Raw genomic sequence first — 24,097 nt, forward strand, 5'->3', positions numbered from 1 at the left:
ACTCTCCTCTCCAGAAGATTTGATCCCTTCCCATGTCACCTGTCAGTGCACCAGAATAGCTTCTCCTCCCCCACCCCCATTCTCTTACTATAGTTGGAATGTTGTATAATCATACATTTTTTTAAAAAATCCATATGAAAATGAGAGTGTAGTGTGGAAATCCATGATATACATTCTAAGTACTTTTGGCCTGTCCAGCTAGACTTGATGTCAGACCTGAGTGCAAATCCCATCTCTGATACTTATCAGTTGCGTAACCACGGGCAAGTCATCTCACCACCCTCTAAGCCTCAGTTTCCTCATCTGTTAAATGGGGAATTATAATGCCTATAATATCTTCCTCATGAGATTCTAGAGAGACCCAGATGAGATAATGTTTATAAAATGCTTTGAAAACTTTAAAATGTGATATAAATGTCCATTATTGTCTTGATGATTGATAAAACTAGAATTTCTGTTACTGTCCAAATGGGTACTTCTTTTAATCTTGAGTTTCACATGAAGATTTTTGGTACTAGGTAACTGACTAATTGCATAGTTTGTAAACTGCCTGGCCCATCTTGTCCATAAGATAGGAAGGCAATGTGGTATAATGAAAAGAATGTTCAATTTAGAACCAGATGACCTGGGTTATAATCCATCCCTTGCTACTTATGTGACATTGAGCATTACCTAAGCTCTCTGGGCCTAATTTTCCTCAGAAAGTTTCCTTCCTTCCTTCCTTCCTTCCTTCCTTCCTTCCTTCCTTCCTTCCTTCCTTCCTTCCTTCCTTCCTTCCTTCCTTCCTTCCTTCCTTCCTCCCTCCCTCCCTTCCTTCCTTCCTTCTTTCCCTTCCTCCCTCCCTCTCTTTCTTTCTTTCTTTCTTCCATCCTTCCCTTCTTTTTTTATTCCTTTCTCCCTTCCTTCCTTTCTTTTTCATTTATTCAAGTCTTCTTGTACAAAATAACGAATGTGGAAATGTTTTACATGATTGCACATGTATAATCTATATCAGATTACTTACTGGAGGGAGGAGGGAAGGGAGGGAGGGAAGAAGGGATAGAATTTGAAACTCAAAACTTAAAAAAAGTTTAGAAAATTGTTTTTTAGGTGTAATTGGGGGAAAATAAAATATTATAGAAAAAGTTCTATAAAATAAGAGAGTTGGATTAAATGATCTTTATAGCTCTAATTTTGGTCCTACATCCTGTTTCAAATTGTTCAAGTTAAATTATTACCTGACAGATGGAACCAAGTTACTATGAACTTATTAGAACTAATCAAGTCTCTATCAGTGCAGGAGAAGTCAGAAGAATACAGATTCCATGAGGTTTGATGGTGATCAAAATGTGCTTTTTTATGTTGACACTCTTCAACAGAACTCTACAGAGAACAGCTTAGAGAAGCCTATACTATTTTTATCTTTTGATATTTGATATTAAGGTGGCAATCAGGCAGGAGTGAAATTACAAACATTAACCTGACAAACTCTCTTCTCACAGCCTGCCTTGAAGCAGTGGCCCATGCTGGCCCCAGCTGCCCATGAAGAGAAACTCTTCCAGAACCTGCTCTCCTGCAAACTCTGAGTTCAGTCTGGATGCCGGCATCCTAGAGAGGGCACAGACACTGAGAAAGCAACTGCACACTTCACAGGGAGATCTTACTTACACGGGCACAACCCTCTTAGGTACAGGGGCAAGGACAGAGCTGGCTCATGACAGCCAGATACACCTGGCAGGAGATGTGAGGAGAAGCCTCACAGAGAGATCGTTTGGAAAATTTGGCAGCTGAAACAGGAGCAGTTGTTAAACCACAGCCCGATTTTCATGATAATATAAAGTTGAGGGAGAAAAATCAACTCTGTTATACAACTTTAATTGAATTGGTCTTAAGATAATAAATCTGGAAACAAATTATAGAGCAAAAAAAAAATTAAATAGAAATGGATCCATTCTGGTAAAGATTAAGAATTCTGCATTTCATCCTTCCAGAATCTTGGGTTCTAAAACTCACAAGGCTGAATTCATGCTTGTGTAACCATGGGCAAGTGATCTAACCACCCTCTCAGCCTCAGTTTCCTCATCTGTTAAATGGGGATTATGATGCCTCTAATATCTTCCTCATGAGGTTCTGGTGAGACCCAGATGAGATAATGTTTATAAAGTGCTTTGAAAACTTTAAAGTGCTATTTAAATGTCAATTATTGTTATAATTATTAGGAAAGCTAGAATTTGTTACCTATCTGAAGTAAAAATGAATGCAAAGAAGTTTGAAGGTGTTAAGGACCAGATTCTTCCCCCCAGTGTATTTGATGTTTCCCCTGTTCCCCAAGGTTCACTGAAGGAGATCCCAGTTTAATATGCCAATCAATTGTGGATGGAGACCAAAAAGATAAAATCCTGTTTTGTTCAAGAGTGGAGAATATCTGCCCAGGAACATGCAAGGACAGAGTAGTTTATGCCATTGCTAATTGAGTACTCATGTATCAGTCTTCTTATGAAAAAGAAGCCTTAGTGAGATTTAAAGGGTGAGTATCTTGGGGGCATGAACTGTCTTTGGCCTCTTTGGGGATCCCCAGCTCTTAGCACAGCACCTGGAACATAGTAGGCCCATAATAAATTTTAATGGATCGATCGAGACAGGAATCTTAGGAAGCAGGCTTAGACAGTTTTTAACAGTGTTTCTGGTTACTGTCAGAACAACCAATCCTCAGAACACAGACTTCTGGGTTTTCTTTGGGAGGCCTAAATCTCACTCTTCTACTTTGGAGTGGCTTTCTGTGGCTTCAGAGAACTCTTCCATCTGCCCTTCCTTTTATATGTCATCTTTTCCCATTCTTGCCAGGCCCAAGGCCAAAGGTCTGGGGGGGGGGGGGGACAGGGTATAGTTAAGACTAAAAGTGGGAGCAGGGTGAGAGACAAGCTGTAGAAAGAGCAGCTTCCCCCCACCCCAACACTTCCAATGAACCTCAGTCATGCTTTATCTGCCTACCCCCTGCAATCTGGTACAAAGAGGGAGTCTCTTTCTAGGTCACTGCATCAGCAGGGGGATGCATAAATGCCCCAGATGAGGGAAGAAGATCCCAGTATACTACAATAATGCAGTTGGCCCTGGCCAGGGAACCTTCAAAGTTGACTGCTAGGGGAATGAGGGATGTCCATGAATCTTTCCCCAGTGACAGCAGCTTACGTGACAGCTGAGCCAGGGCTGGTGGCAGCAGGGTATGGCTGTAGCATCTCTTCAGAGTGGATCCCACCACTGTCTCGGACGGCCTCAGGACCAGGGGCAGGGGAAGCATCCTGCCCGGCGTTTGCACACTGGGAAGCCAGTCCTTTATATAGCTTTGCCATGGATGACCTAACCAAGCAGAGAGACAACTCTATTAATAATTCTCAGGGGATAAAATGGGAAATCAGAGTTATCCAGGATTTCCCCAGAACAGAGATGTTTCTCAGAGAGAGGTAGGTCCTTAGAAGAGGCAAGCTTACCCTTTGGCAGGTGTTGATAATGCTTTGGGGAAAAGTGGGAGTTATCATGAAGTAGCTTGAAATGGCCAGAGTTGGTGTGAGAAATGCTTCCCATAAACATTTATTAAAGTATAAAACGTGCACTATTACTGTGCCATAAGAAATGACAAATATGAAAAATTCAGAGAAGCATGGAGAAACACGAACTGATTGAACAGAGTGAATTTAGATGCACCAGGAAAACAATCTAGACAATAATTATACTATAAATGGAAAGGGAAAAAATGAATGTTTCATAATTATAATGGCCAGATTTGATTCCAGAGAAGAGTTGAAAAAATGTATTTCCTTCCCTGCATTGTGAAGGTGGAGAACAATAGACGTGAAATGTCACAGACACTGTCAAACATAGTAGATGGTATTGGATAGTTTTACTAAATTCCTTTCTTCTCTTTTAAGATCTTAATTAAAAATTAATAATAATAATAGCTAACATTTACATAGCACTTACCACATGCCAGGTACTGTGCTGAACACTTTGCAATTATTATCTCATAATCCCTGTAACAACCCTGCAAGGTAGGTGCCATGATTATCTCTATTTTACAGATGAGGAAACTGAAGTAAACAGAGGCTAAGTGATTTATGAAAGATCCCACAAGGTAGTAAGTGACTGGGGCTGGATTTTAAGTCAGATCCTCCTGATTCCAGGCCTGGCCCTCTATCCACTGTACTATCTACCTTCCCCCCAGGAGATATTTGGAAATGAATGTTATATAAATACAAAAGGTATTAATAAAAGTAAGATAAAATTCAAAATGTATATATTAAGTGCCTACCATGTGCAGAGCACTGTGCTGGGTTCTGAGAGAGATACAAAGGTAAATAGGACATAGCTCCTGCCCTCATCGAATTTATGATTTAGTAGAAGGTTGTGACAAATACACAACTATAATAGAAAATAGAACTTATATGCATAAGAAAAGTACAAAGAAAGTACTATGTGAAGTCTGAGAAAGCAAAGTTCACATTTAACTGATGGAAATCATGGAAGACATTCTGGAAGAGGTAATATCTTGAACTAGGTCTTGAAGGGTAGGGTAGGATTCAACAGGTAAAAATCAAAGGAAGAACACTTTAAGTGTTGGGAATAGCATAAGCCAAGACACTGGGGCAGGGCAGTATGGGACATGGATGGGTAGTGACAAGTATCCTAATTTGCTTGCAGTAAAGGGTCTGTGGAGCAGAATAGTTGGAGAGAAGGCTGAAAAGAGACATATTATGAGGGGTTTTCAGTGATGGCCAACCTAAAGAGTCTTGATTCTGTCTGATAGACAAACCAATGAAGGATTTTGAGTAAAAGAATGATATGTTCAGGTCTTCTGTAATTTACACATATGGAAGATTCATAGGATTTAGAGTATGGATTAGATGGGAGAAAAATTGGAGAAGGGAAATATTTTTTATCAAGTGAGTACTAAGGAAATCCTGTGGTAGTAGTGCCAAGGAGAACAAAAAGGAGAGAATGGATCCCAGAGATGTTGCAGTGGAAGGTTCAGGATTTGGAGACTGATTAACTATGGGAGGTAAATAAGAAGACTCAAAGGTAAAACTGAGGTTTTGAAAATGTAAGGCTCAGTGAATGGCAATGACATGGGCAAAAATAAGGAAGTCAAAAGGATGAACTTTTGGAGGAAACAATCCAATGAGGGTACTAGGAAGTCTTATGTCTCTAGTCTGAAGAACTTTCAAAAGGATGACTTCTCCAAAGTGGCTTGGGAAAGTGGGATTGCAAGTGCACAAGGGTGCCTGATTAGGTCTAAGGCAGCCAAGGTGGTTAGAGATTTTGATCTGGGCCTCTTTAACTCTCCCAACAGGCATCCTCTTCTGATCTATTATTTTCTCTCCCGTCACTTTGTGTCTTTCTCTCTATCCGGTGTTGCCTCTGGTGCCAGGGCCAATATGATAACTCAGGGATGTCTTCTATCCTTTCTCTGCTTATACCCCCCTTTGACCCTCCCTCCAGTCTAAGCTGTCAGAAACTTACTTCTTGAGTTTTTTACGTTTCTGAATGAGCAGATCTTCATTGCATTGAAACAACAGGGTGTAATGAGAGATAAAAACTCGGAGGCGCTGGACACACACCAAAAGCAGATAGTAGTCAGGGTGTTCCTGCTCAGTGAACTTCAGGACATTCTGGAAAAGTAAGGAGAAGAGATTAAGTTGAAAAATTCAAATAAATTATTGCCCTTTCTATGTTCTGTACATTACCTCAAGCTGTCATTTAATAAGTAAAGTATCAGAATAATAAAAAATTTAAAATTGCATATCTTTCTAGGTGAAGATTTAAGCTAGTCAAATTCTGTACCTCATACTGGGGCAACATTCTTGTTAAGAGTCAGAAATGAGAAAAAAAGAGAGAGAAAGAAAGAGAGGGAGAGAGGAAGGAAGGAAGAGAGAAAGAAAGAAAAAGAAAGAAAGGAAGAAAGAAAGAAAAAGAAAGGAAGGAAGGTCTTTGTTACAAATATATATATAGTCAAACAAAAGACATTTCCACATTGGTCATGTCTGGAAATACATGTCTCATTCTGTATATTGAGTCCATCATCTTTCTTACAGGAAGGAAGTATCATTTTAAATTATGGATATTCTGGAATCATGGTTGTTCACTGAATTGATCAGAATGATTAAGTCTTTCAAAATTGTATGTTTTTACAACACTGCTGTTATTGTATTGTATCATTATTAGGAATAACATTACTGTTATTGTATAGTATCATTCTCCTGGTTCTGCTCACTTTACTGTGCATCATTTCAGACAAGTCTTTCAGGTTACTGTGAAACCATCCCGTTTGACATTTCCTATTCTTTCTCATTTCTTTGGCACAATGGTATTCCATTTCATTCATATAAACATTGTTTGTTCAACCATTCACCAGTTGACAGACACCCTCTTAGTTTCTAGTTCTTTGTCACCACAAAAAGAGCTACTACCAAAAAAATTGTACAAATGGGTCTTTCTTTGATCTCTTTGGGGTATAGACCTGGTGATGGTATTGTACAAAACAGGTATATATGGTTTATTAATTTGGGGGGCATAATTCCAAAACACTTTCCAGAATAGCTGGACTAATTCACAGCTCTACCAATGGTGCATCAATGTTCCTGCTTTACTATAGCCCCCTAACATTTGTCATTTTCCATTTTCGTCAAATTCACCAACCTGATGGGTGTGAGATGGAAAATCAGATCAATGAGCATTTATTAAGAGCCTACTATGGACCAGATGTTATGTTAGGTGCTGCAAATACAGGGACAAAAAAATGAAATAATCTCTGCTCTAAAGAAGCATACTTTAACAGGGGTTTTCTAGAGACACTGCCTGACCTCAAAGGAGAAACCAGAACTTCAGTTACCTTATAACAGATAGTAATTTTCAAACAGAGAAGCCTTTTGCCTCATGCTGTCTACATATGAGGGAATAGAGGGCATTGGGACAGCAAGTGGTTAGTTGTGGGAATTGAGGGAACCACACTGACGCATCTTGTGACAACTTTGGAGCTAGTTCAGTTCCCTTTCTATTTGATTATGGATATAGTCCAGCTTCTATCCTGTAAGAAAATTTTATTTAATTGGGAGAAAACCTTATTGCAGTGTTTGACCCTAACCCTCTATAGTTGGGAAGCTGGATCACCCCTATCTTCTGCTTAGAGACCCTTGACCAAGGACCTAGGTTATGCTGACCAGAAATCCTGTCAGATTCAAAGACTGCTGCAAGGAGTTTTCTCACAATTGTACATCTCAAGCAACCCATCTGTCTTATCTGCAAACTGCCCCATACTGATCAATAAGTTATTGTTTCCACATTCCTTTGATTATTTACAGACACTTGAGGGGAGTGGGAGACCTTTTTATCTGATTTCAGGAACTATACCTGTTCACTCTCCCCCTCCCAACTTGGAAAGTCCCTAATCTTTCCTCCAATTAGAAATCAGATTACTTTATATTCTATTGTTTCCTTTCAATTAATTGATCTCATTTGATTAATTGTTTTTAATGTATAAAAGTCGGTCTCCCCAGTATTCAGGGTCCAGTCCTAAACTAGTGGGGTCTGGTCCTGGTTTGTTGGGCAATTGGTATGCATTGCTTAATAATGTTTGGAAGCTCAAACCTTTCATCTTTCACCCACCACACACACAGACCCAGTTCTGTGGAGACATGCATTTGACTGACTGAAGAAGCAGTGCAAACTTATTGGCATCACTGATCCAAGTATTCCCAAGGTGTCCGATACTAAATTACCAAGAAGTTCAGAGAGAAATTAAACTAGAATTAAACTAGTAATGTCTCTTGACAACCAGGTCAGAGTTGGGAAAAGTATAATGGATGATAGGAATAAATGAATAAATCAATGAAAACGGCATTTAAATGCTTACTATGTGTAAAGCACTGTTAGGTGTTGGAAATACAAGAAGAAAAGTGGTAGTAGTCTCTGCTCTCAGGGAGTTCACATTCTCATGGGGGAGATAGTTCATCAATGGAATTTCAGCTACAAATAGGATATTCCTTAGGGTATAGCCTCAAAGCAGATGGTAATGCTTTCTTTAATCTTATTTCCACTGATGAAATCATACTTGGTTCTGATATTAAACTAATGGACAGTATTAAGGGACTTTGGCGGTGCTGATGTTCTCTTCCTGGTAGCTATTCCTGTTGAGGAGGTAGGGGTGATAGCACCCACAGAAGAAATTGCCAGATACTGTTTCCACAGAGGGTGTTTCCCAGGATGGTGGAAACAGGGCTGGTGGTCTGTGGGGCGCTGCCACTCCCGGGGCTCTTGCATTTACCTGTCCATCAGTGGCAGTTGGACCTCAGTTGGCATTAATGATGAGAATGATGGGCCCCTATTTCACAGTGATTGCTCCCCTAAATTGGAGGTTGGCAAACTACCACCTGCAGGTCAAATCTGGTCCTCTACCTCTTTTTATTTGACCAGTAAGCAAAGAATGGTTTTTACATTTGTGAATGCTATTATTTGGTAATGTATTCTTAGCTTAGTGACTGTACAAAAACAGGCAGAGGCACAGATTTGGCTTGTGGGCGGTAGTTTGCCATCCCTGACCTAAATGATGCCATTTGGACCTTTACTAGATGCAGGAATAGTATCTAAAGGGCATAGATATTCCCAAAGCTTTGGGGTTCAGGCTATGGGCTAACTCCTAGAATATGTAGCTGTAATAGACCGTTCTAACAACCAGGTCCTTCATACATAGTCTGTGGTCAAGACACTGACAGTGCCAGTCTAAAGTGCTTGATGAACACCCTTGGAAGGATACCCAAAAAAAGAAGATGGTTGGAATGATTAGAAAGCAGATTTCACGGATGTTCCCAAGGCCCATGGAAGTATAGCCAGAGAGCACTGGAATCCAAGGTGATGGGGACATAATGATGGGGTCCTGGTCCCCTTGAGCTCATTCATGTAGTACAGAGGTTACTTGTGGTCAGGAGCTCTGAAGAAAAAGGTTCCTACATATTTTTTAAGCCAATGTTACCTATAATCCTTGAGTGGGGTAAGGAGGGAAGACGGGCAGTCTACTTGAATTTAATATAAAATTTTTGAAGTATAATGAGATATATTTTGCTTAGAAGTAGGGATTCAAATTTGTCAGGGGATGGGGAGGGAAAAAGGGAAGAAATGGTAGTATGACAGGTTATTAATTTTATATATATAAATATTTTATATATATATATAATTGTAACCAAAGTGAACAGGTTTCTTAACCTGAGGTCCATGAACTTATTTTTTAATATTTGATAACTATTTCAATATAATTGATTTCCTTTGTGAGAAAATAATTATTAATAATGAGTTTCTTGGGGGGACCCAGAGATCAGTTTCTCAGTCCTTTCTGCCCCCCCCCTCCAGAAAGTTCAGCTCTTACCTGGGACAAGTCCAAGGGTACAAAAGAAATGGAGATTAATTCTTTTGTCTAGCTCATTGAACTGATGGGATCAAACTACACCTAGATACTGGACTTCTCTTTTGCCCTTCAAGGATGGCTTTTTGTATACTTCCCCCTTATGCCATCAGTAGAGTTCATTTTAATTTGGACCACCCTCACGTCATGTTAATCAAAGGAATTGAATAATGTTAACCAATTAGTTTTGATCAATGTATAATGACCCTCCTCAATCGAAAGAAGATAAAACCCTTGACCACAAAAGGCTCACTGTCTTGGCCCCCTTGACCTGCTCCCTTGGCTCAGAATGCTGTCTCTTAGTGTGCCCTTCTTCCTCTTAGGACTATGTAGGCATAAAGACCTGAGACTATGAATAGTTATAGAGACACACAATGCTTATTGCCAAAACAGAAATAGTAATATACAAATAACAATTAATTTATAAAATATAGTCATAGCAAATAATTTTACAAAACACACCTTGTAATATTATGAATTTTATTTTATGCATTTAAAAACATTACTCTGAGAAGGGATCCATGTGCTTCAGGAGACTGTCAAAGGGGTCCATGTCACAAAAAAGGTTAGAAATCCCTGGGTTGAAGGACTTTGCATGTGGTAGGAGTCTGGAAAGGAGGAGAGAAGTAGTAGCTGACCCAGGCCCACAGAAGTATTTAGCCAAGGTTCTGACTGGAGCAAATAATGAATCCTATGAAATGGTTGCATTATTCAAATTTGAACTTCATATTTTCAATGGGCTGGAACCAATGATCACATTTTATATAAATATAACTTTGAATAGTGCACATTTGAATACTGGCTGCAACTTCATGGGATTCCTTATTCTCACTGATAGAGACCAAGCTATTTTAAGAAATAACCTTGATCATGTCAGAGTTGTCATTTAGGAATATATACCTTCAGTAGTTTTTCTCAAGTATTTTATCTCAAGAAATATAGGGGGAGACAGGACTACAAAGACCAGCAAACAGAAGGTACCAAAAATCAACAGGAATGTCAAACCAGGAGGGAGTGATGTTAGAAAAAAGAACCAGCCAACTAAGGCACCTGATTGCCAACTTCATAGTGGAATCTGTGGAAGTATAGTGGAACTAGGAAGTATCAGGACTGTGCTGATGTATACCGATGATATTATAATGACAGTAAATAATTTTGGTAGGATATACAAAGTGACATTAAGGGAAGAACAAAGGAGGGAGGTGTGCCTGAGAACATCATGGGGATAGAGGAAGAGGGCCTTAGTGAGCTTTAGCAAATATAAAGTCCTGTATTTCTTGGAAGAAAAGAATTTATGCTATGCTATATAGTGCAAGGGGGCAGCTAGGTGGCACAGTGGGTAGAGAGATAGGACTGGAATCAAAAAGACCTGACTTCAAATCTGGCCTCAGACACTTACTGGCTGTGTGACCCTGGCCAAGTCACTTAACCTCATTCGCCTTGGTTTCCACATCTGTAAAATGAGCTGGAGAAGGAAATGGAAAGCTATTCTAGTATCTTTGTCAAGAAAACCCCAAATGGGATCATGAAGAATCAGAAATGACTGAAATGACTAAAACAAAAACAAAAATACAGCAAACTTGCTCCCATGGCTACTAGCTCGAACCTGTGTGGGCTAATAAAGTAATCAGATAATTCCAGGTTTCCTCTACATGAAGAGGGACAGGGAGCAGCAATATTAAGTTCCAAACCACTGTCACTTTATCAATAGTGACAGTTCCTTTAAATTTATATAATACCTCAAGTATGGAGAGTTTAAAGTCATATGGGTTGACCAGTCATACCTACCTGCAGATGAATGAGGTATTCAGGGATCCTCTGGACTATGTGAAAAAACAGTGTGTACAGGTCAGATTTAATCTCTTCTTCAGCCTGAATTCAAAGAAAAGTAGAGTTACTACAGGTTGTCTTCAAGGGCATGGTGTCATCAGTAGTGATGGGGCGACCACCCTGACGGTCACCTCATTTTACAGATGAGGAAACTGAGGTCTAAAGAGATGAAATAATTTAGCCAAACTAGTTATATCACCCAGCATTTTTTTCTTCCGTATTATACTTCCACATTAAGCCAGGCAGGATTAATCAGGGTAGGAGTGTCTTAAGAATGAATGAAAAAAGGGACAGCTAGGTGGCACAGTGGATAGAGTACCGGCCCTGGAGTCAGGAGTACCTGAGTTCAAATCTGGCCTCAGACACTTACTAGCTGTGTGACCCTGGGCAAATCACTTAACCCCAATTGCCTCACCAAAATAAAATAAAATATATATATATATAAAAAGAATGAATGAAAAAGGGGCAGCTAGGTGGCACAGTGGATAGAGCACCGGCCCTGGAGTCAGGAGTACCTGAGTTCAAATCTGGCCTCAGACACTTAACACTTACTAGCTGTGTGACCCTGGGCAAGTCACTTAACCCTCATTGCCCCGTGCAAAATAAAGAAAGAAAGAATGAATGAATGAAAATGAATAAAAAAGCATTTCAGCATTTACTTTTTGCCAAGCAGCATGGTGTTATATGCTTCCTATTTCTCACAGCCTAACGTAGTAAGTACGCAATAGTAACATTCACAAACATTAATTAAGCACCTGCTACATGAAAGTTACTATGAAAGACTCTGGGGAACGCTGAGACAAAAACCAACCAAACGGGGGGCAGCTAGGTGGCATAGTGGATAGAGCACCGGCCCTGGATTCAGGAGGACCTGAGGGCAAATCTGGCCTCAGACACTTAATACTTACTAGCTGTGTGACCCTGGGCGAGTCACTTAACCCCCAATTGTCTCACTAAAACAAAACAAAACAAAACAAAACAAACAAAAAAACACCAACCAAACAAGGATATGTCATTCACCCTCAAAGAGCTTATATTCTAATGGGGAGATAGAGTACATACACAAATAAGTAAATAAATTCTAATATCTGAGGAGGAAGCAAGCTTTAACACCTGGAGGGGATCAGGAAGGAATTCTTGTAGGAGCTGGCTCCTGTTCTGAAACTAGAAACAAATTAAGAATTTTTAAGAGTCAGGTATGAGGAAGGAGCCCATTTTAGGCATGGGTAGGATCCATACTGGAGGAGACTTTCCCTGGCAGGCTGAGGAGTTTCTATGGTAGCCCAGAGGCAATGGGGAGTGATACTGAATATTGAGCAAGGGATTGACATGACTGGGTGAGACCTGCATATTAGGAATGTTAACCTGAAAACTATGTGGAAAATAAATCAGAGACAGAGGAGATTGGAAGCATAGGAATTAATTAGAAGGCAAGCACAAAGTGATAAGGTCCTGAACTAGGGGAGCATCAGGGTCAGTGGAGAAAATATGAAAAGATTTGAGAAATGTTTTGAGGACAGAATCAATAAGACTTGGCAAACGTGGGGGATCAAATAAGGGAGACTCAGTAAAATAACTAGACTTGAATTTATTCTGCAAAGACCATGGCATACATTCTCAGTAATCATTTCTGGTATCTGCTAATGGATCTGTTCATATAATCCTAGGGTCAGTCTATTCCCAAAGGGTAAACAATGGTCTGACACTAAGAGAAATTCTGTTTAATAGCCAAGAAATTGTCCTGCTTTGCTTTGTAAAGTGAGTCCAGCTCTTTGTGGTCCTTCTCTCTCTCTCTCTCTCACCTTCTGTTCACATTACTACTTGATATAACATCACCACTGAAGAGTTTAATTGCATTTTTTTTTCTTTTGGCCTTAGTTAACTTACCATCTAGGTAACTTCGGACACTTTACTTTATTTAGCCTCTCTGGGCCTCAGTTTCCACACTAGTAAAATATAGGACTTAAAGGTTGCTATGGTTCTTCTGTATTCTATGAGTTGGAGGTATTAAAGAATATACCACATTGCTCTGACCCTGATGCCTCACTGTAGCATGGAAGAGACACTGGGTTCACTGCTGTTATTTCTTTTCTTTTTTTGTTTTTGTTTTTGTGGGGCAATGGGGATTAAGTGACTTGCCCAGGGTCACACAGCTAGTAAGTACCAAGTGTCTGAGGCCAGATTTGAACTCAGGTACTCTTGAATCCAGGACCAGTGCTTTATCCACTGTGCCACCTAGCTGCCTCCCACTGCTGTTATTTTAGCAGAAACTCTAATGAAGTCCACCAAGCTAGAAAGACTTCAATTCTGTTTCCCAGAAGCCTAGATCTGCTAAATGAGGACCAGCGTAGCTAAATTACAGAAATTACCTGTAATTTGTCCACTCAGGAATGAATTCATTGCCTTTGGTAATCTATGAAACCATTTTGGTCCAAATATATTCTACCACCAAATAAAGGCCATATCCCTAAAATGTTATATCTGAAAAGAAAACAATATGCAATAGCTACCACTGATATAGCATTTGAAAGTCTGCAAAGCGTTTTGCATATATTATCTCATTTGATCCTCACATGAGTCCTGCTAAATCAGTACTGTTATTCCTATTTTACACACAGGATTTGAACTCAAGTCTTTCCTGACCGCAAATCCAACCCTCTATCCGTTATGCCGCCTAGCTGCTACTGATTATAGACCACAAGCTGGTTTTATATAATACAGACTGGGAGGGTAGGTAGGGGAATAGCTTAAAGTTGAACCAATGGAATATTTATTGATAATCTATTATTTGCAGGGAGTTTCACTGAAACAATGGTACTTACTCCCAATTTGCAAGTGCAGTTAACCAAAAGAGTCATATGACTATAGTGTGCCCTGCAAATTCTAGAATAATAGAACATCCTTATACAGAAATGAGAGAGCTTAAAGGACCACAGGTCTGTAGGTGGCATCTAGAAGAGTCACAGATGGTTAGCTTTACTGTAGTCAGCTCCATTGATTAGAGGATGGTGCTAATGAGGGCAAGGTTTGATCCCTGAAAGAGCGCCTTTTAACTTTGATGCAGTCTTCTCCAATATTCTTGAAAATGGCACTGGCCACAACAGGATCTATATAAAAAAGGGTAAATGGGGCAGCTAGGTGGCGCAGTGGATAGAGCACCGGCCCTGGAGTCAGGAGGACCTGAGTTCAAATCTGGCCTCAGACACTTAACACTTACTAGCTGTGTGACGCTGGGCAAGTCACTTAACCCCAATTGCCTCACTAAAAAAAAATAATAATAATAATAATAAATAAATAAATAAGGGTAAATGGTCCAGCACACACCCATTCCCAAAACACTCAGAGTTTTTGCCATGTTTAGGCTAATAGGTCAGTAGCATCTTTTTCATACAGATGGTTAGCTCACCTCTTTCAGGACAACGACGTGGACCAACGAGATGCATTCAGGCAAGTCCCTCAGGTAAGCAACATAGTAGGTCCAGAAAATTATTCTTTAAATAACATAAAAATGCATAAGAATTGGAAACAATACTTATACCATGTATTTTTTTTTTGCGGGCCTATGGGGGTTAAGTGACTTGCCCAGGGTCACACAGCTAGTAAGTGTCAAGTGTCTGAGGCCGGATTTGAACTCAGGTACTCCTGAATCCAGGGCCAGTGCTTTATCCACTGCGCCACCTAGCTGCCCCCATACCATGTATTTTTATAGTAGCACATATTACTGCAGAAGCCAGAACACTTTATAAATAGTCCAACTTTAACTCTTTTTAAATTTTCTTGCAAATTTTTGTTGTTTGGTCATTTTTCAGTGATATCCGACTCTTTAAGACCTCATTTGGGGTTTTCTTGGCAAAGACACTGTAGTGGTTTGCCATTTCCTTTCTCTAGCTCATTTTACAGATGGAGGAACTGAGGCAAACAGGGTTGAGTGACTTACTCAGGGTCACACAGCCAGGAAGGTCTAAGGGTCAGATTTGAACTCAGAAAGATGAGTTATCCTGACTCTAGGCCCAGCAGTCTCTACAGTATCACCTAGCTGCTCCTTCTGCGAATTAGCATGGTTATATTTAATTTTTCTTTAAATATATTTTAAATGCTAAATATAGAATTCCCTATACTGATGATTGATAGCCAAAAGAGACCTTAAAGATATCTAATCCAACCCTACCATTTTACAGATGAGAACACTTTATGAGGCCCAGAGAAGACATGACTATGGACTTATAGATAGCAAGTAGCAAAATTGTGATTTTGAACCCAGATCTTTTGACTCCAAATCCATAATTATTTCCATTGCATTTGTAACAAACACAACATCTCTGTATTAAGGTTAAAAAACAACTATAAACCAAGAGGAAAACATCCTTTCTGAGCTGACTCAAGTTTCCAAAATTATTAATATAATGAAAGGCATATTTCATTTTGAAAATTTCCTTCCATTCTAATGACTTGTCAGAAAGATAAATGAGAATGTTTCTTCCTTTGATAGTATCTATAATCTATTCTCATAATTTTACTGTGCAGAATTTTCAGACTCTCAAAAGTCAAAGAGACTTAAAGGCCCCCCTCCATCTAGTCCAATTAAACAAGGATCCACTAGACTAACTTCCACTTGGCTAACAAGAGGTCATCCAACCTTTCCCTGAAGACTTCCAGTGATGGGAAAGTCACTCCTTCCTGAGCTGCCCATTTTTACTTTGTACATGGCTTTCTTGTTAGAAGTATTTCCATGCATCAAATCTAACTTTGTTTCTTTGCACCTTCTACATTATTACTGGTTTTAATATCTGGGTCAACTAGAACAAAATTTCTGGGTGCAATGAGAACAAATCTAATCTGTCTTTCACAGGACAACTCTTCAAATATTTGAAGAAAGTTTTCTGTCTTCTCTCCTCTGTCTCTTTTCACCATATTAATATCTCTAGTTATCTTCAATTAATCTTTATATAGCATTAATATTGGTTGTTCATATCCTGGGTGCCCTTTTCTCTAAGTATTCATTTATCCTGCCTAAAATTTTTGTGCTCTTAAATTTCAGATGTGATATGTCTAAGATAGAGTATAGAGGGATTATCACCTCAATGCAGGACACTCTCTCCTAATGCAGCTTAACATGACAATTAACTTTTTTTCTTAATATCACACTGCTGACTCATATTGAGCCTATAGACCAAAGGTGTTAAACAGCAACTCACAACATTTTCGAGTTCAGCTTAAACAAGATAAAAATGTAATCAGAAAATATTTAACAAAATAATTAAAATAAAACAAATGATATTTATGTGGTTTTCTTTTTAGTAATATTTTATTTTTTCCCAATTGCATGTAAAAACCATTACATTCTTTTAAAAATTTTTTGAGCTCCAGATTCTCTCCCTCTCTCCCTTCCCTCCTCCCTTTGCTAAGACAGTAAGCAATTTGACATAGGTTGTACATATACAATAATGCTATTGTGTGGTTTTCTAAGGCACTATGTAACCTATAGGAATCTTTATCGATGGTTTTGTGGCCCCCACTTCTTTTTCAGTTTGATGCCACTTTTTGCAGGGCACTAAACCCCATAGATCTTAAAACCCCTAGTGCTTCTATCTAGAAAAATTTCTCCTATCTTGTACTTGTGAGATGATTTATTTGAACCCAAGTTAATAAGAGTTTACATTATTAACACGCCCAATGTTTTTAGCCTGTCAAGATATTTTGGATGCTAACTCTGTCATTCAAGATCTAGCTATTCCTTATAGCTTTGTGTCATCTGTAAGTGTGATAAGCATGCTACTTATGCCTTTTTCCCCCAAAGTTGTTGATAAAATTGTGAAATAATAGAGAATCTATCTAAGATTCCTAGTAACAACCACCAGAGACCAATTTGTACACTGACATCAAACCATTAATGGCTACTGTTTAAGCCTGCCCATTCAACCCATTCTGAATTCATAATCATGTAATTATCTCGTGTCTCCATCTCACCTATAAAAATAGTAGAAGAGACTTTGTGAACAGTTTTGCTAAAATCTAGGTAAAATAGATTTAGCACAAAAGAAAAAAATTAACTTGCATTACTGGTTCTTGAAGAAGCTAAGCTAACTCTTTATTATCACTGCTTTCTTTTCTAGATATTCACAAACCACCTCTTCAACAATACATATTAGAATTTTGTCAGTAATTGAAGTCAAGCTTACTATCCTATTTGTAGCTTAACTGTAGACTATCAAAAGGTTGTCAAGAAGTCATCCTATCTTGTCTCTTACCTCACAGGAGGAAAACAAAATCCAACAAACAGGATGACCATCCAACCTATTTTTAAACTTCTCTGGGATATGAAATTTAAAAATACCTATTAAATGGTGCAGAGTGGCAAAATACAAACAACACTAGACTGGCAATCAGGAAATTTGGGTCCTCCTCCCTACTCCATTACTAACTAATTACCAGCCTATTCCAATACCATTGGGGGGGGGAGAGAGACATTTATTTTATTTTTTCCAGTTACATGTAAGGGTAGTTTTCAACATTCATTTCCATAAGATTTAGAGTTCCAAATTTTTCTCCCTCCCTCCCTTTCCTCCCCCCTCCACAAGACATCAACCAGGTTATCTATGTACACTCCACAAGTGTTCTTTTTATCAGTTCTTTCTATAGGGAGTGGATAGTATGCTTCATCATTAGTCCCTTGGAATTGTCTTGGATCACTGTACTGCTGAGAGTAGTTAAGTCATTCACAATTGCTCATCGAACAATACTGCTGTCACCATGCACAATATCCTCCCAGTTCTGCTCATTTCACTACACAACAGTTCATATGAGTCTTTCCAAGTTTTTCTGGGATCATCCTGTTTGTCATTTCCTATAGCACAAGACCATTCCAGTACAATCATATACCACAGCTTCTTCAGTCATTCCTCAATTGATGGACATTCCCTTGATTCCCAAGTCTTAGCCACTACAAAGAGTTGCTATAAATATTTTTGTACAATTTTCCCCTTTTCTCTTTTTCACAATTACTATTGTTAACTAATACCATCTTGCAGTCACTTTTATCTCCTCATCTGTAAAATAATATAGTTGGACTAGATGGTTTTTAGGGGTCCTACCTACCACTATGATTCCATGATTCTGTTAGTCAAATTATCTATTTCCTAAGTGAAACAAACTAGTCAAAGGGAGTGATCTAAAAAAAAAAAAGGTAGTGATCTAAATAATCCGATTGGTAATCCATAGTAAGAGTAGATAGAGCACTGGCCCTGGAGTTCAAATCCAGCCTCAGACACTTGACAGTTACTAGCTGTGTGACCTTGGGAAAGTCACCTAAGCCTCATTGCCCTGCAAAAAAAAAAAAGGTCAATAACCAAACTTACTTCATCATTTGTCAATTTAAGGAATAAATCCCCCAGAACTCCTTGTCGTGGCCATTTCAGGACCCTTTCTTGCAGTGCATGAAGTAAATCCAAATGTTGCTGGACAAGGTACCTCAAGGAACCTGGGAAAAGACTAGAAACAGAATGGATAGATATGACGATACAAACTAAGTACTGAATGGGACAGAATCAATAGGAATATAAGGAGCATGGACCAGTCCCTGTTTTGAAAGAAATATTCCCTGAGCCCAAGACACCACAGATAGAATTCTGAAGCTGTAGAAAGGGTTCCTTCTTGCTGCCTGACTAAGCTTTCCTAAGTATTTGGAATTTCTCACTTCTTTAAGTGAAATGAAAGTGGATCAAGTGCTGGAATTGAAGTTTCAAATCCCGCCTTTGATACTTATTAGCTGCTTGACCACAAGCAAGTCATTGTGTCATCTGTAAAGTAGGGGAAATACCTGTAATACCTTCCTTATACAGTTGTTGTGAAGTTCAAATTAGATAATGTATGTGAAGTGTTTTACAAACTTTAAAGGACTATATAAATATTAGTTATTATAGCAACCTGAAAAGGAATCATTCACATTTACATTGTGCTTTAAAGTTTGCAGAAACTTTCCCCACAAAAGGAAGATAGCTAACAGCTAACACAAAGCTCTACTCACTGGAAATTCTGTGGAAAATCTAAAAAAAACCAACTTTAATCTTTTCCAAATTGATTATTAAAGCCAATTTTCTTCTTTCTGTGTATTTATCTGGTAATAGTCCTAAGAACTTACTTGCAGTTGTATTACCTTATTGGTCATTCTTAATGGTTAGGTTGAAGGGAGTTACTATGGGGAGGTTGGATCATGTATTTAAAGCTGGAAACGAACAAAAACCCTATGAAATGTAAGATTTTCCTTTTTCTTTCATTTGCCTTCTAAGGGGAGTACTATGAAAAGAATGTAGTAAGAAAATATGAAAAGAAATCTACTCTGCCCTTTTCAAAATTTCATGTCTTTTCCTTTCTGCATCTCTCTATATCCCACATTTCTTTGAAGAGAGGGCTGAAGATCAAGGAAGGAAAGAGACAGAGAAAGCAACAGAGAGAGGGGGAGAAAAAGAGAGACAGAGAGAGACAAAGACAGAGAGAGAGAGAGAGAGAGAGAGGCAGAGACAGAGGCAGAGAGAGACAGAGGCAGAGAGACAGAGAGACAAAGACAGAGAGACAGAGAGAGACAGAGACAAAGAGAGACAGAGAGAAAGAAAGAGGAAGAATAAATGGACCAAAAACTTGAGAAGAGAAAGGCATGAAAAAGAGTCAGCAAACTGCAGTCGGTTTGACACCTTCTGTCTGTGGTAAATTAAAACTTGGGTGACAACTTGTGGGTAGGGTAGAAGAGTAAAAACAGCCAATAAGCGGAGGAGTACCCAAAATAAAATATCTATTTTACTAATCTACCAAAGGCTAGTTCTGACAGTGTTTCCCAGAAATGTAATCTCTCCTAGAGCTCAAATAAAAGGCCTAAAAAGGAGCATGGGTGAACTTTAAAAAAAAATCACCACCAGTTATAGCTCAAATTTTAAATCCTGGCACTTGACAGCCTAAGGTTGGGCCACAAGACTTAGGAAAAGATTACAGTCTACTCTAGTGGTTAACTTCAGTAGATCTGTAATCTCATTAATATGGATGTTGCCACCAGTCATTTGGAAAAAAAAAAAAAAACCAAACCCTTAGTGCAATAGGCGAGATTGTGCAGGCTCTGCAATAAGAAAGGAATCATTCACATTTACATTGTCCTTTAAAGTTTACAGAAACTTTCCCCCCAAAAGGAAGATAGCTAACACATAGCTCTACTCACTGGAAATTCTGTGGAAAATCTAAAAAAAGCCTTAATCTTTTCAAAATTGATTATTAAAGTAATTTTCTTCTTTCTGCAATAAGAAAGCATTTAGATATGTGACACCTAGTGGTGATTTATAGCCTAACACCTCTGTTGAATTAAACAGGGAAGCATGCTGGGAAGCTACCTGGTCAGTTATTTGCTGCCCTTGACTGTGCAATTATCTTGCTGTCCCTTTATTAGAAAACATCTGTTTGTACCCGAGGTCATAGTTTTCAGCCAGTAAGGATCTATTTAATTCAACAAACGTTTATTATGCCTTTCTAAGTGTAAGACGCTGTGCTGGCTATTGGGCAAAGATGAAAATGAAAGAATGGCATCTCCAAGACTTCCACAAAGATTTATTTCCTACTCAAGGATCCAGCAAAGATTTACATATTTGCATAGCTTGTGTTGTGGCCGCAGATTTTTGTTTCTTCTAGGTTCACTTGCCTTCATCACAGACTGAGCACATGTTCCCTCCCACTCCAAACATACACATACTTCCCACTACTATTGGAATGGGCAAAAAGCAACATTTGAGGCGAGTTTTAACAGCCTTTTGTAAGCAGCATTGAAGAGAATTTCCACCCCCATCATTCCCTATACAAATGAAATCATAGGTCCAGGAAGCCCCCACCTGCAAACAATCATGTGGCACCTTGGTGACCCTCTAATGCCACTCCACATCCCAAGAGGAAAAAATAATCTAGACCTTAGAGTGGGCGTGCACATTGCAAGGTGGAAAACAACATGATCCCCAGCCAGCTACACTGATCATTCTCTTCACGTTCACAATACAGGCCAAGGCTCGTTTTATTGCCTCTTTTGCAAGGCTGGTTTTACAGGCTATGGGCAAGAGGATCTTATACTGCCTTTGGCCATTGCTCTAGAATGACAAGATTAGAGAGATAACTAGGGCAAATTAACTCTTACATTGCTTGAAAGACAAAATCAACAAGGATACCTTCTCTCCTTGGTACTCCTCTTCCCATCTGATCCCTGGAATGTTGCTTTGATTTTCAGGACCAGGGATATATTGATGACATATTTTCGTTCTGATTCAAGCAGCTCCAGAGCCACAGTTTGTCTTTTAGCTTTAAAAATTAACCCAAACAAAATGGTTGGAAAAAAAATCAGGATGTTGTAACTTGCTATTTAGGAGTTAGTCTATTGCTAAAAAATTCAAACAATAAAACCTGCCTCATTGGCAGAAGAATTCACAACATTTTGCATTGAGTATCCATTAACTTAATTCTTTTTATTATCATAGTACTATATATCTTTATTATATAGTACTATATAAGTATTCACTTTCATATCAAGTACCTTAGTTCTAGTCTAGATTTGCCACTAACCAGTTGTGTGACCTTTGGCAAATCATTCACCCTCTTGGGGGTTTTCAGCTTCCTTATCTATAAAATGAAGGAATAGGATTAAATGATTTGTCTATGATCTCTTCTAGGCCTAACAATTTCAGATTTAGCTTAAGACAATTTATCCAGAGTTGTAATATGCACTTAATATATCTTTGTGTGTGTGTGTGTGTGTGTGTGTGTGTGTGTGTGTGGCAGTTGGGGTTAAGTGACTTGTCCAGGGTCACACAGCTAGTAAGTGTCAAGTGTCTGAGGTCGGATTTGAACTCAGGTCCTCCTGACTCCAGGGCCAGTGCTCTGTCCACTGTGCCACCTAGCTGCCCCTTTTTTGTTTTTTTGTTTTGGTTTGGTTTGGGTTTTTTTGGTGAGCACTTAATATATCTTTGAAGGGAGCCCTTCCTATTGTCTGCGTGTAAACCATGTGTCTTCAGTTTCTCTACAGGAAAGAGGGGAATGAAAAGATGATGGAAAATGAAGCTAATCTTATTGCTTACTAGATACTATTATAGCAGTGCCTATAGCACCTCAAATCTGTGGCTAATTGAGAGGTGGGGAACATCTGTGGATTCCTATCTGTACCACAATTCTCAATCAAATTCAACCAACATTTATTAAATGCCTGCATTAACTGAGTGAATCTTCTCCATTTTTGTAATCTGTGAAACCATGAGAGAAAAAGATGAAGTTTTATCTTAGACCAGTAAATCACTCCTTGGAGCTTAAAGATACTTATTTACTCAGACATCTATAAAGCAATAACACAATATTAGAAAACTTTCCCTTAACATATTGGAATAATTTAGCAAAAACAAATATTTAAGGAGTTTCTGTTGTATAGAAGATACTCTGGTAGGAGTTGAGAGGGAAACCACAATGAAGAAGATATAGTCCCTGCCCCGCCCCCCCAAACCCTGCCTTGGCAGAGAGGTGATGAAATAGAGATGCAGAATAAGGTGCACATTTTCAGTCATAGCCAATAGAGTAATTTGTTTTTCTTGATTATATTTGTTACAAGGGAAAATTTCTGTGGAATTTTGGAATAATGGAAAGGAAGGAAAGGAAGTTGGTGGGTAGTTATAATGATGCAAAAAAAGGAAAAGAAAAGAATAAACATCAATAAAATATTTTTAAATACAGAGGAGAAAACAAAGGAAGTTCAGAAAGGAAAATAGGTCAGTTATGTTACTACAGTGTTCAATTTGATATATACTTTTAAAAAACTGTTCTTAACAGAAGTTCACAGTCCTTTCTTCCTGTTCTTTGTATATTGAAATGTTTATATTTTTTAGTTTGGGTTATATTTATGATGAAAAGAAAAAGCACTTTAAAAAAATTGTTCCCAAGAGTTTCATAATCTGATAGAACTATCCAAATAGTTAAGTGAATAACAAAATCATCCAAGATAAATAGTTATGAATAATTTTAATGCTAAAAATGGAGATTTTGTGTTTTTAAATAAGTTATTTACATATAAACATATTCAAACTTTTTTCCACAAACAAAACTCTTAAACTTTAACTTCATTGCATTTCAGTTTCTTGTAAACTAAAATGGTTATTACTTTCTTTTTTCTCCCTCTTCTTTTCTGTAGTGTATTTTACCATCCTAGCAAGTTTCTTTCCTAAAGCTTATGTGCTTCAGCATACCTGCTGCCCCAGAGATTTGTTTTTATACCCAAGAGCATGATGCTTTATTTTTTCTCTCTAGTATTTCCTCTTAACAAGACAACAAAAACTTTCATTAAAGTATATCTACTCACTTTTCATAAGCTTTTCTGTATTTCTCTACAAGTCTTCCCTAAATTCAGAGACAAGTTGATACCATTTCCTTTTCCCCATACCTTCTCTTAGGAAGATACTACCTCTCTTATTCTGAAGTTGTGTAATACTTTTAACTAGTCATGAGAAATATAACGGAAATCCTGTGACACACACTCTACTTCTGCCACTCATTAGTCATGTAACCATGAGCAAGTCACTCTCCTTTGTATTCTATTCCTTCATCTGTAAAATTGGGGTGGAGGGTTAGATGCTTCCAAAGCTACATTTCAACTCATCAGTTCTACTAATAGCTTAAGGGAAGGACCCCATCAGTGGTATTACCAGCATGAAAAATAAAGAAGCATGAAAGAAAATGTGGTCTCGAATCGAGAAGGCTGAGCTTAAACTGGGTCATCTTCCACTAAAGTGCTCTGCAGATATTTCATCATGATGTGGAGGTGACCTTGGGCTCCACGTCTGCAGA

General features: G+C 38.5%; 1 protein-coding gene across 1 annotated transcript in view; it reads right to left on the reverse strand.

The window, feature by feature from the left end:
- The window catches only part of ARHGEF33 (Rho guanine nucleotide exchange factor 33), a 99,769-nt gene that overhangs the window by 18,381 nt on the left and 57,291 nt on the right, over positions 1–24,097 (reverse strand). Inside the window, 7 exon segments of the mRNA XM_043986881.1 lie at positions 3,169–3,336; positions 5,494–5,642; positions 11,213–11,296; positions 14,661–14,729; positions 14,731–14,745; positions 18,610–18,742; positions 21,445–21,574. Of these exon segments, the coding sequence (XP_043842816.1) occupies positions 3,169–3,336; positions 5,494–5,642; positions 11,213–11,296; positions 14,661–14,729; positions 14,731–14,745; positions 18,610–18,742; positions 21,445–21,574 (748 nt within the window).

This window comes from Dromiciops gliroides, chromosome 2 (assembly GCF_019393635.1).
Source record: "Dromiciops gliroides isolate mDroGli1 chromosome 2, mDroGli1.pri, whole genome shotgun sequence".
Classification (NCBI taxonomy): Eukaryota; Metazoa; Chordata; class Mammalia; order Microbiotheria; family Microbiotheriidae; genus Dromiciops; species Dromiciops gliroides.